This window comes from Vicia villosa, linkage group LG1, assembly GCF_029867415.1.
Source record: "Vicia villosa cultivar HV-30 ecotype Madison, WI linkage group LG1, Vvil1.0, whole genome shotgun sequence".
Taxonomy (NCBI): Eukaryota; Viridiplantae; Streptophyta; class Magnoliopsida; order Fabales; family Fabaceae; genus Vicia; species Vicia villosa.
Genome location: NC_081180.1, coordinates 52,971,190 through 52,985,370, shown reverse-complemented (window position 1 = coordinate 52,985,370; position 14,181 = coordinate 52,971,190). Strand labels below are relative to the sequence as shown.

Genomic DNA, 14,181 nt, shown 5'->3' with positions numbered 1-14,181 from the left:
TAATTACTTTCTCCGGTCTCAAATATAAGCAATCAATTTTTTTTTTCAAAAATCTTAAATATAATAAAAATTAATCTCTAATTATTACATTCAATGTCACTCTTCCAAATTTACCGCTACTTTTTTTATATTTTCATGCCATTAACAATTTCTAAAGCAAAAAATAGAGGTGAAAGTAAAATTAGAAAAAATGTGAGACTTAAATGCAGTTAGATTTTTTTTTAAGAGTGAACTTTTTTTGTAATTTATTGACAATTCTTTTATATTAAATGAGTTAATTTAATTGATCAATCAATCCATATTAATAAATACATAAACAAAATGGAAGATAATGAATTGTTATTTATGGAAGTGTTATTAATAAAATGATGTAATTGAAAAAAATATTTTATTAATTGAAAGTAATTACTTTTTTTATCAATTCTTTTATACTAAATGAGTTTGTTATTTAAGACAGAAGAATGAAATTTTGACCATTACATATATTTATTATTAAATCAAAAATTATTTGTAAAGTTATTTCGATGTTCAAATCTTTTTAATGTTATGGTTGTTACGAGAATGAATCTCTAACCAGACATAAATAATAATCGTCAATAGCTATTTTATTTAAGATTTAAATTTGAATTTTCTCAAATAATTTATTTTTAATTGTAATTCATTTATTACTTGAACCTAATCACTTAATATATGATTCGATTTATTAAGTTAGTTAACCATGATAATCACCGACTAACAATATTTTTAACTTTTACCGATAAAACCAACTAACAATATTTTTAACTTTTACTTAAACAAACCTAAAAAACAGAGTAGATAAGGCCCCAAGGATAGAGAGTCTGAAGATATTTTCCGTTGGCAGTTGCAACCTTCTTAATTGCAAAACAGATTGCTTACCTAACTTTCCTTCTAACATTTACTATTTGGGAACATATTATTCAAGAAAAATTAATATACTCCTTCCATTTATACTTTTCCGTTTTTAATCATTAGGCGCTAATTTCTGGCCTCATTACATTTGGCTGTTGAACCAGAGAACAAGCAAATCTCATTCCTTCTTCTACAAATAATCCATTTTTCTTTCTTTCTTCTTCTTCGTCTTCCTCTTTCTCGTCTTTGTTTTTACAATTTGAATCATGGAAGGTGTGGATCACTTAGCTTTCGAAAGGAACAAAGCGCAATTCGATGTCGACGCCATGAAGATCGTCTGGGCCGGTTCTTCTCACGCTCTAGAAGTTTCCGATCGAATGTCTCGTCTCGTCGCCAGCGATCCGGTTCATTTCTCCCTCACTCACCTTTTCAATTTTGTGAAATGATTTAATTCATATATATTCTGTTAGTATTGTAAATCTCGTAATGCATATGGATTGTTGTATTGTAGAGTTAATGTTTATCGTGCACTTTTTCTGTTATTGGAATTGTTTTATGTTGTATGAAACGTTTGATTATCTTGTGTAGGCATTTAGAAAGGATAATAGAGCCATGCTTGGTAGGAAGGAGTTATTTAAGAATACTTTGAGGAAAGCAGCTTATGCATTGAAAAGGATTATTGAGCTTCGTCTTACTGAGGAGGAAGCTTCTATGCTTAGATCCTTTGTGGATGAGCCTGCTTTTACTGATCTTCATTGGGTACACATCGATTTTTTGTTATGGTGGCATGGATATGTTTGTTATCTATCTTATCTGCCATATCGATCTAGCCTGTAACTTCTTTTTTCAGGGAATGTTTGTTCCTGCTATCAAAGGACAAGGAACTGAAGAACAGCAGAAGAAGTGGCTGCCTTTGGCACAAAAGATGCAAATAATTGGTTGCTATGCCCAAACTGAACTTGGCCATGGATCGAATGTTCAAGGGCTAGAAACAACGGCAACATTTGATCCCAAAACAGATGAATTTGTTATTCATAGCCCTACATTGACTTCTAGCAAAGTGAGTAAAATGGGAGATGGCTTATGAGAGCCTTTATTTGTATTTTAAGATGCATGACGGGTCTAGAATCTTAAGATGTTGACGTTTTATTCATATGCACAATCAGAAAAAAGCAGCTTGCTCCTCCTTTTTTGATATTTGCCGTGCATATTTGTTTTAAAGAGTATTTGATGAGCATGATATTTTACTATATAACTGTTGGAATTATTGTAATTCTTTTGATTCTGATTTAAACAGTGGTGGCCTGGTGGATTGGGTAAAGTGTCAACACATGCTGTTGTTTATGGCCGCCTAATTACTGATGGTCAGGATCATGGAGTGCATGGTAATTACATGCCTTAATCATCCAAATTTTTGTTTTAAGATTTTGATTTCAATAAGTTAACAATATGTACAATTGGAATATTGGAAGGGTTCATTGTCCAACTGCGGAGCCTGGATGATCACTTACCTCTTCCCGGCATAACTGTTGGCGATATTGGAATGAAATTTGGAAATGGAGCTTATAATACTATGGACAACGGAGTTCTGAGGTTTGATCATGTACGGATTCCAAGGGATCAAATGTTAATGAGGTTAGTTTCTCTTACCCATAATACCTCTCTTGCATGGGGAAAATCCAATAATCATGTTCAAAGTTGAGGGTTAAGGGTATTTGATTGATACATGATCTGCATTGCATATCTAGTCCCTTTCATTCATAGAAAGTAGCAACAACAACGTTGGATTTTAAATAGTGGAAAGTTGATTGGTAAAGATCATTTGTCTTAGTAATTTAGATAAATTTGAAAGGGTGGATCTATGACAAGATGTGCATATAGTGAACTTACTTTGTTTTTGTTAGAATTAAGTAACCCTTTAGATATTCTAAGATAGTTAGTATTCCTAGAATATACAACTTCTAAGGGTTAGTACTTCTTCATTAACATATTCAATGTATTTATTGTAACACCGTTATAAATACAATTAGTGTGATCTCAGTATAGACACACAAAATTTAGAGAACACCGTATAGTATCAGTAGTGGTTCATCCTAGAGCAGCTCTGCATCTTTCTTCTTGAATGTATCATCTGTCTAGCCACTACTTTACACACTTTTCAGTCATGCTATAACCAATTGGCTCCTTATCCAGTGCGACCCACCGCTGTGGAATATTCTGGCAAGCATGTCTTTCATTTTTCTGCCTCTATATTCCTCCTCACACGCTGCTTCCAGCACCAACCATTGCATTTGCAGGGCTCCCTCTGCCACACTCCAAGGTGTTTTTCATCATTTTGGTGATTTTTCAGCAATCATTCACCTCTCATCGCATGTAGATCGTCATGTTTGGATTCGGATATGTTTTGTCTTCTTGCGCTTTCAGTTTCACTACACTCCCTCTGATTCCTTGCGAAAAATTAGTAGGTGGTTGGTTCCAATTATGCTGGTTGGGTTACTGCGGTTGAAACTAAAAGGTTGATGTCACAAATGCAAACTACATCACCTATTGTCTCTGCTGCTCATAATGGTAATCCTATTGCCTTTGCTGCAAAGTTTTCTTTACTCGGACCTTGGAGCCTTGACTCAGGGCATCTGATCATATGTCGATACATTGTCCCTGTCATTGTTAACTTCTTTGAGACACGTCCCTTCTTTTCTTCTACTCCTGAAAAACCCAATAATTATGGTCAGTCACAATTTCTCATTCCAAAGTTCATTGCTATTCTAATTGCACCTGCACCTGTCTCTATCCCTGCACTTGTCTCTATCCCACACCTGACCTTCTTACCTATCAACGGAGGGCATGTCCACCACCCGCTCCTCAAGACTCTTCCACTGCTATGTCGCACTCTCAACCTCGCATCCTACACTAGAACTATCTATTGCTTTGGGTAAAGGTAACAGGTCATCTCAGAATTCTAATCCTATTTATGCTTGTCATTTGGATTATCATCTATTATCTACATCCTACTGCTTTTGTGGATTCCTTGGATTCTGTGTCTATTCTCAAAACTATGGGTGAAGCTATGTCTGACCCTGGATGGCAACAGTCTATGATCAATGAGATGGAAGTTTTGCACTCCAATGATACTTGGGATTTGGTTCCTTTACCAGATGGAAAAACTATAGTGGATTGTCGACGAGTCTATACAGTTAAAGTTGGGTGTGATTCATGATGGAAAGATTGACTGCCTAAAAGCTCGTCTCCAAGCGAAAGGATACACACAAATCTTTAGCCTTAACTATGGAGATATCTCCTCTCCAGTTACCAAAAGATTGCATTTGTCCGCCTTTTTATTGCCTTAGCTACTATTCATCAAGGGACCCTCCATCAACTGGAGATTAAAAATGCCTTCCTACATGGTGAATTACAAGAGGTGTACAAGGCGTAACCACCAGGATTCACTGTTAGTGGGGATGCTTCTCACCTCATCTTCCAGTTTCGTCGATCTCTTTATAGCTTGAAACAATTTCTCTGTGCTTGGTTTGGCCGGTTTAGCATTGTACTCCAATAGTATGGCATGACTAGATGTGAAGCTGGCTTCTCTGTCTTTTTTTGCATTCTCCACCAACCACTTGCCTCAACCAGTTGGTCTATGTCGATGACATTATCATTGGTAATGATAAGGCTGTCATCCAGCGGTTGAAACAACATGTGTCTTTGCACTTTGAGACTAAAGATTTGCTGTCACTAAAATATTTTTGGGAATTGAAGTTGCTCAATCCAAGATTGGTGTGGCTATTACTAAGCAAATATGCTCTCGATATACTTGAAGAAACTGACTTGCTTGATTGTTGACCTAGTGACACTCCTATGGATCCTAACGTCAAGCTACTACTAGGTCAGGGGAGACACCAAGGATCCTGATAGATATTACCTCATAGTGATCAGACCAAACATTACTTTTGTTGTCAGTGTGGTTAGCTAATTTTTAAATACTCCATGTGATGACCATTAGAACATTGTGATTCGCATTCTTAAGTATATAAAGAGTGCGTCGGGTAAAGGTCTATTTTATGAAAATAAGTGTAATATCCAAGGCATAGGCTATTATGATGCTGATTGGGCATGTTCACCATCAGATAAAAGGTCCACTTCAAGTTATTTATATACTCATTGGAGAAAATTTGATCTCATGGCGGAGCAAGAAACCAAACATAGTTGCAAGGTCTGAAGTAAAATATCGTGCTATGGCAGCAACAACTAGTGAACTCACGTGGCTAAAACAATTACTCTAACAATTTAAATTAGGAGACGTCAAGGTAATGAAACTATTATGTGATAATCAAGTTGCACTACATATCGCCTCCAACCCGATTTTTCATGAAAGAACAATGCACATAGAGATCAATTTTCACTTTGTAAGTGATAAGGTGCTTTCAGGAGAAATCATAAATAATTTTGTTAGTTCAAATGATTAATTGACTGACATATTTACTAAATTCCTTAGAGGACATTGGGTTGAATCTATTTGCATATGACATATATATTCCAGTTTGAGGAGGAGTGTTAGAATTAAGTGAACATGTAGATTTTCTAGATTGTTAATATTCGTAGAACTTAAAACTTCCTAGGTTAGTGCTTCTTCATTAGTATTGATTGTAACACCATTATACAAATAAGGTGATTTGAGTTTAGACACAGAAGTTACAGATATAATTTTCACACATTTTAAATTGCATGTGCTTATCTTTTCATGTCAATGTACCGAGTATGACTGTTTTTCTTTAATTCTACCAGGGTTTCACGGGTTACAAGGGAAGGAAAATATGTACAATCCAATGTTCCGAGACAATTAGTTTACGGTACTATGGTATATGTGAGACAAACAATCGTCTCTGATGCGTCAACTGCTATGTCTAGAGCTGTTTGCATTGCTACAAGATATAGCGCTGTTCGAAGACAGTTTGGGGCAACTGATGGAAGTCTTGAATCACAGGTGATTTGTACAAGCCTTTTGTTTCTGTAGAGTCTTGGTTGCACCTGGAGCCCGGAGCAGTCTTATTTTCTAAGAGACGTTCCTGGGATTTTCTTTTAATTAAAAAGAATCGTGAAATGCAATAAATTGGAGCAGGATCCCACCAGTTTGTTTGATGTGATTTTTCTGCTGTTTTGGACTGAGCTTATTTTATTGGCAAAAATCTTTTAGTAAAGAAATTAAAATGATTATTTATAGTAAAGTTTTTGAACCAAACATGAATTTTACTAGGAAACTTCAATTCCAACATAATACACGCTGTTTGTTATAGTGAAGGTGGATGAGTTTCACACTCTTCTTGGACATGAAACTTATCATATTGAGATGTGTATTTAGATATATTAACCAATCAAAATAACAACATGCGTGTCTAGGTTCACAATATTGTGTGCATAAAAGTTTAAGATCAATAAGATGCTAGGTTGATACGTGCTTTACCTACCAGTGATTTGTATCTCTTTTATCTATTCTATAATGTCTGCATCAATCTCTGCTATTTTTGTTATCCCTTTCAGGTGATAGATTATAAAACACAACAAGCTAGGCTCTTCCCTTTGCTAGCCTCTGCTTATGCTTTCAGATTTGTTGGTGAGTGGTTGAAATGGCTTTACACGGATGTGATGACAAGATTGCAAGCAAATGATTTTTCAACATTACCCGAGGCTCATGCATGCACTGCAGGATTGAAGTCCTTGACCACCTCAGCAACTTCTGTATGTGATTATCAATTCTTATGTCCATTTCTCAGCCTCTTGATTTTTGTTACTAAATGAAGTGATTATTTAGCTCCATTTTATAGAATGTAAAGTACAGGTTACTTTTGAGATTTTGACAGGACACCTTTCCTGGTTTTCTGTGTGAATTTATCATCTTTTTAGTGTTTCCTCTCTCAAAATCCTCGTTACATGTTGAACTTAATTTTCTTACTTTTGTAACAGGTACATCATACTTTATCAGATTTCTGTTTATCTGCATAGGTTTTGTTTTTTTGTTTGAAATATGCTGATAGTAGAGGGAGGGTTTGATGGGTGTGATCAAGCATCAGGGATAAAACGACCAAATAAATTAGTGATTTTTTTAATTATGATTCTTCATGCACGTTAAATATGTATCTCATTTATTGTCAATTGAAAGTTAAAATTCTAAAGCCAGATGCAAAGCATTTGTGGCAAGGTATTTTCCTCACTCAATTTTACATCAGAATTATCTTACATTTCATGCATTACATCTAATGAAAAGCTTAGTTTTTCTTCATGCTCGTTTTTCTGCATCTCTTCTATTTGTATGTTGGACTTCAGGCGTTATTGGTACCATTCCCCTCATACAAATGTTCCTCCTGTCTCTGATGTTACCATTGTACTTTTAAAAAATACCATTTTAATGTCCGAATACGTATTCACTTCAAATTAAGGTAAATTCACTTCATTTTCCAGGACGGAATTGAAGAGTGCCGCAAACTATGTGGTGGCCATGGTTACCTTTGCAGCAGTGGTCTCCCCGAGTTATTTGCAGTCTATGTTCCTACCTGCACATATGAAGGAGACAACATTGTGCTGCTTTTACAGGTTTATATATCTAGAATATTTGTTGATTAAAGTATTACTGCTTTCTTGTTTTGGAGGGATGGTATTTTATATAGTTGAATTCAATGTGCTCTCATTTTCATACATAATTGTACATATCTTCAGTTTTGGAGTAGGACCATTGTTTTTCTATTGGCTTCCAAAAAAAAACTACTTTCTGATTTTTAGTTTAGTTGAAGGCAGTCTGTAGTATTTATAATGGAAGGTTCCAAAACGATAGAAATAAGTAAAATAATCATCATTAGTTATTTTTGCCTATTCTTATGTGGCAGTATCTTCACTCCTCACTCCTGGTGCCATTGGAATTGTGAGAGTTATTGGATATTCTTAAGTGAGAATTGTCTAAAGTTGTTTGAAAACTTATAGAAAATCCCCTGTAGGTTGCAAGGCATCTCATGAAGACTATTTCTCGGTTGGGATCTGCAAAAAAGCCTGTTGGTACAGTTGCTTATATGGGACGAGTGGAACAACTTATGGAATCTCGGTCTGATGTTCAGAAAGGTATAAATATTTGAATGAAAATATAAAATTCTGTCTTGAATGAAAATCCTAACTCTTTTCAGTCTATTGATATCCCAAATTTAACAGATTGAGATAATATTACTAGCTATACTATACCTCTGTCGTTCTGGAGTTATATAGAATATATTAAATATTATGTTAGCTTATCATGTATATATGTTAGAATCAGTAAGAAGTATGTTAAGAACGAATTTGGGATTGTATAACTGTATAATTAGAACCATAACAAATTTGCCTTTATGACTAACACCAATATATATGAGATTGTGTGTAGACTGTTCTGACACTATTTTATCCCTAATTAGAATTTGTAAGTTGATTATAAGTCATTTGATTGTTTGCAGCGGAGGATTGGTTGAATCCTAATGCAGTCCTGGGAGCATTTGAAGCTAGGGCTGCTAGAAAGGCGGTCGCCTGTGCTAAAAACCTTAGCAAGTTTAGCAATCCTGAAGAGGGTAAAAGATTCAGCCCTGCTCTAAGTCACAAGCTATTTCCTCGTATCTCTTATGGTTGATTTGTTTTGTTAGGCTTTGTTTGGGAGTTTGGAGGGGAGGTTTTTTTTATATATAGAATGATAAAAGAATGCTTATTATGAACATATTTTTTATTTTTGGAATACTAACCTAAATTATATTTGGACAGTTTGTCTAAGCCCTCCAAAACTGTGCTCCAATACAATTTTTTAGTTCTCCAAATTAGAGGGATTTTGGTTTTTGAATAAAAATAAATCCTTCAAAACCTTCTCTTTTTTCAAAGCCCCCCTCCCCCACTTAAATCTTTATATTCTTTTCACCCAATCCTTCCCTTTTTTTGAAGTCCTCTCTTCCCCTCCAAACTCCCAAACAAAGCCTTAGCGTCTGGTAGGAGTAGGGATATAAAAATCTCTTGAGCGGATACTTCTGTGTTGCATTTAATGCATCATGATCAGATATTGTCATTGTAAATGCTATTGATTTTATAATTGCAGGTTTCCAAGAACTCTCAAATGATCTAGTTGAGGCAGCTCGCGCTCATTGCCAATTGATTGTTGTTTCCAAGTGAGATTCTTCCCTTTTGTATGGTCTCACGTGATATCTTTAGTTTATCTGTGGTGTGATGACTCTTACTCTCATTTCTAGTAATAACCTTGTGCTTTTTTTTCAGATTTATTGATAAGTTGAAGCAAGATATACCTGGAAAGGGAGTGAAACAGCAATTAGAAATTCTTTGTAGCATTTATGCTTTGTTTCATCTTCATAAGCATTTGGGCGATTTTCTTTCAACTGGCTGCATCACTCCCAAACAGGGTTCACTTGCTAACGACCAGCTAAGGTCCTTGTATTCACAGGTTTGTCCTAAAAGAATTCCGATACATTGGCTGCATCTAGTTGGTAGGTTATTATAACATGAAACATACTGATAAAATGTTTGGATAGGTTCGTCCTAATGCAATTGCGCTTGTTGACGCGTTTAACTACACTGATCACTACCTCAGTTCAATTCTTGGCCGCTATGATGGAAATGTGTATCCAAAGCTATACGAGGAGGCATGGAAAGATCCATTGAATGATTCAGTTATACCGGATGGCTTTCAAGAGTATATCCGACCGATGTTGAAGCAGCAACTTCGTAATGCTAGGCTCTAAATAAATTTTATAATTGGGCTTTAAACTCTTATTATAAGTAAGCATTTTGTAACCTTTATTGAGATGCATCATATTTTTCTAGAATTTCATATTGAGATGCACCACTTTTTATGCCCATATTGAGATGCATCATATTTTTCTAAAATAAGTGCAACGAGGCAACCATCATCTAATTCTAAATTAAAACTATTACAATTTCAAATTAAAACTAAATGAAATTATTACATAACAAATTAAAATTAACTACATGATTCTCTTCTTCATGTTCTTGATTAGTCCTCGTCATTCCATCCTTCTTGAAGATATTCGACCACAAATTTAAGCTCTATTATATTATTCATGAAGAAATAATCCAAATTAACTACAAGTCCATATACACCGGGATCAAATGGAAATAGTGCAAAAACTCCAAATGTACCAAGTAGGTGAAGCACCATTTCACTTTTTCATTCTATAACCTAACATATTCATTTCCAAGGTAAGAAGTATTACAAATATGAAAAAAATTATACTTTAATTTAAAAAGAAATACATCAACTAAAGTAGTAGAAATATGAAAGTTATTAGAGTTTAAACCAAGCATTTCTTTGCAAATATCTTTATGAGAAACTATTAACCAATCATCTTCAAGCACTAACTTTGCTTCATTCACATCACTCTCTTGTTTAAGAAGACTTTCAACTTTCCTCTCATTTATCTCTTTTTCTTCAACATTAATATATTGTAGGAATTCTTCTTTAGTAGGTCATTCTTCAATCTCTAACTTAAAAGAATTATCAAAACTCGACAAAGATTTAGAGTGAGAAAATATGAAGGAGTTTGTAAAATTTTAGTGGAATAATACTCTCATCTTCTCTATTTTTGTCTCTCAAATCATTTCCCTCCTTCTCTTTCTTTCAAAAATTACTATTAATTTTTCTTTCACTCTTTTTTTTTTTTATCTTCTCACTTTCCCGCAAGCTAACTGCTATATTTTTGTTGCTACTTTTTTATGTCCATTTTTATATAGAAATTTCACATACTCCGGGTCCAATAAATTTTTTTGAATGTAACCCTCATATGACATATCCACTATCTTATTTTCTATAACACTTTCCTCATATTTTCTTTGTCTTTTCTCTATTGCTTACCTTTTATCCTTTCTCTCTAAGGTTCTAAATCTTCTTTCTTTTTCTCTATATATTATCCCATATCTCATTTCTTCTTCATCATAATCTCTAGCATCAAATCCCATCATAATACTAAAAAACATATGCAAGGAACAATACAATAATAACAAAATAAAAGGATATTTTCCCTCAACTAAGTGTTTACACTCTTGTATTTGTCACTCGTGTTTCACTCAATTTATGACTTCTCATAAATATGCGCTCTTGAATTTTTTTTTCCACTAAAAGTTATTTTTCAAGTTCTTAAAAAGGAACCTAAGCAATAATCACAATCAACAAATTTCAAACACAATGAAATAAACTCACAAAAGCTTTCATTAAGGGAGTTCAAATAGTAAGTACTATAAGACAAGACAAGGAGAGTTTGCAAAGACAAACAAGAGAGTTAAGCCTAGGAAGACACACTCAAAAGGATTATGAATGAAACAACTCAAAAAATGATAAAAATGACTAAGTGATTGAAATATGTGAATGACACAAATATGAGGAAAGAATTGTACTAATATCAAACTTGCAATGTATAATACAAACAAATAAAATTATGAAAATTCTAAAATGAACAATTCTGAAAATTTAAGTCTTTTTTAATAAGTGCTTCTGTACAATTACATTTTTGCAGCACTTATTTTGAGATTTTTTTTGCATATTTCAATTTCTATAATTTTTCTAATTAAAACCAGCTTTTGAATTTCGAAAATCGGATATACATTTAATGAATAACATCAAAAACAAGTTTGCATATGAAATTATGGATCAAAATGTTGCAAGTGAAAAAGATGAAACTATGATTTTTTTTCTTTCTAAAAATCAACAATTTAAATTTCAAATTTAATCAAAATCAAAGTAAGTAATCAACCAAGTAAATCCTCTAACGCATATAATTGCACTTATAATCACAAATGACTCAAGAATGAACAAGATTTGGAACAAAAATGCAACAAAATGAAGTTAAAATTTCAATTTTACCAAGAAAATCAGGAACACAAAAAACTTAAAATAAAAAATTAATAGCAGAAACACCATAGCCCCATAAATAAAAAGAAAATTTTAATAAATTTATGTTATTGTTGAGTGCTTGAAAGGGCTTGTATTTATATTTATTTTGAGAGAGAGAGAATGTTGAAAGTATTTGTGGGTAAATATTTTCTGTAATATATCGTATCCACAGGGATTGGTTAATATCACTGCCGTTCTATAGTTGTTTATTTTGAGTTAGGAAAATTGAGTTTGGTTTGTTTTATACTAATAATAATATCAAAAGCAAATAATAAAATAAAAGCAGGGAAAGGACTTTGTGTTAACAAATAAAGAAAGATGTTGAGCCTTTAGGGTTCATCAACCTAATCCTATACAATTATCAATTAATTCACAATAGAACAATCCTTTGAATCATTATCTTCACTTATCCTCAAATAAGATTCCATGTCTGCAAATCAAATTAGATAACTTTTACCGGTATGAGATTCGATCTCTCTAAATATCAATAACGATAATAGTAATTAAGAACGATAATTATGAAAACCCAATTACAATTCCATCTCTGCAAATTGCAATTGAATCAATATAGTAACCTAGGGCAAAAGTTAAATCCTTTCTTTCGATCAAAGATTCAACAATAATTTAAGAATAAAAACAAGGTTTCTTATTGATAATGAATTCAAATAATTGTTCACAGGAATTAATCAATGGTATTGTATAATCATAGGTTAACTACTACCTTAGACTCAACAAGAGGAATTTAGCTCTCCATAGACATGAAGAACAAACAAGATTTCATGGATGGATTCATCTTCATCAAGGGAATGTCTTCAATTGATGTTGAATTCTCCGTCGGATGTTGTTTGCTGTTCTGGATTAGGATTGCTCTCTGAATTTCGCTCACAAAAGATCTCTACCAAGTATATATAACCACTTGGAAACTAGGGCTTTAAAACAGAACTTTTGGGCTTTTAACGCCGAGGCCGCGGCGCGGCATCGGACTGGCGCGGCGCGCTCACAAACAGAGACTTTGGCGCGGCGCTGGCTAGAACTCCCGCGGCGCGCCCTTGTCAGACTTCAACTTTTTGCTTTGCCTTTGAGACTTCCAGCTTCCTTTCCTCTTCATGTTCTTCTTAAGTTCCAATTCAGCTCAAAACCTGCAACAATAACACCCACAAGTGATTCGATTTGCTTTATACATGAACTAAACTTATTCAGTTCAATTCTTCATAAAAACCTATGGATTCATCACAATTTGCATTAGTTTAGAGAAGAAATCACTTATATTAACACATGAATTTACCATTAATTTACTCCTAACAAACTCTCCCCAACTTAGAGTTTTGTTTGTCCCTAAACAAAATTACTTACCTCCAGCAAAGTTTACCGACAATCATGTAACAGGTTTTTTTTTTTTTTTTTCAAAAAGTTTTTCTCAAGTGGTTCAATACAGTAACTAAGTCAAATACTCCTCTTCTACCTGCAAACTCAGAATATACACATGAAACAAACTTTGAAAGCAAATTACCTCCAGAAGTTCAAAACACTACACAATTGTAATTGAATCAGCACTAATCACTCTCATCAAAAAGTATGATGACTGAAAGAGGGGTTAAACACTCATCCAAACAATTAAATCAACAGAGATCCATATCATACGTTCACCAAATTGCTCGCATCAAGTCTTGTGGAATCTGAGAATCAAAAGGTCTTTCTATGGTTGTAATGTGGTTTAGATTCAAAGAAAAGAAGATAATCAAGGGTTGTTCCTAATATAGGGAAGCATCCAATTCATAACTTATTTCTTCTTCTCTAAAACTCTACTTCCTATACCTGTCTATCGTTTTTCATTCGTAGCTTGGTTTTTCTTTTTCACTTTTTTTCCAACAACCGTTATATTCTAACGTTGTTACTTCTCTTCTTTTTTGTTTTTCAAGCTACGACTTTTTTATCTTTCACCGATTACCATAAGTACTTATTCTTCTTTTGAATGTGACTCTCCCCAACTTGGAGATCAACCTGTATTCAGATTATATGAATGCTCCCCTTCTTCCTAAAAAGGTCAAAGAGAAAACACATCACCAAATTTTATGGTTGATGGTCTAAAACAATACTTTTTATTGAGATCAAAACTCACCAGGTATTTTCCTTGGTGCATATTATGATGCTTATCTTGACCTCAGGCTCAAAGAATGGTTAGCAAAGGATCACACTCTCACAGAAGAAAATAATTTTTACGGTGGAGTCGGCTCAAAGAACTCTCAGATTCAAACAATTGCCTAAATCACTTCCACAGATTTCCACAGACGATGCAACGACCGGTTTAGCATGATACGAACAAGTCAAAATAATTGATGGTCTCCTGCATATAGTAAACAATGGAAGGCTTTCCTCACAATGGTTAAGGCTAAACC

At 33.9% G+C, this 14,181-nt stretch overlaps 1 protein-coding gene across 1 annotated transcript; it reads left to right on the top strand.

Annotated features, from left to right (window-relative positions):
* The first annotated feature begins 859 nt into the window (after positions 1-859).
* Positions 860-9,715, top strand: LOC131637977 (peroxisomal acyl-coenzyme A oxidase 1-like). The gene is made up of 13 exons (XM_058908543.1): positions 860-1,274; positions 1,459-1,629; positions 1,721-1,930; positions 2,168-2,255; positions 2,343-2,505; positions 5,653-5,851; positions 6,406-6,603; positions 7,324-7,455; positions 7,854-7,974; positions 8,340-8,450; positions 8,963-9,032; positions 9,139-9,322; positions 9,411-9,715. Exons 1-13 carry the CDS (start codon positions 1,137-1,139, stop codon positions 9,618-9,620), a joined length of 1,995 nt encoding a protein of 664 aa, XP_058764526.1. The 5' UTR covers positions 860-1,136; the 3' UTR covers positions 9,621-9,715.
* The last annotated feature ends 4,466 nt before the right edge of the window (positions 9,716-14,181 follow it).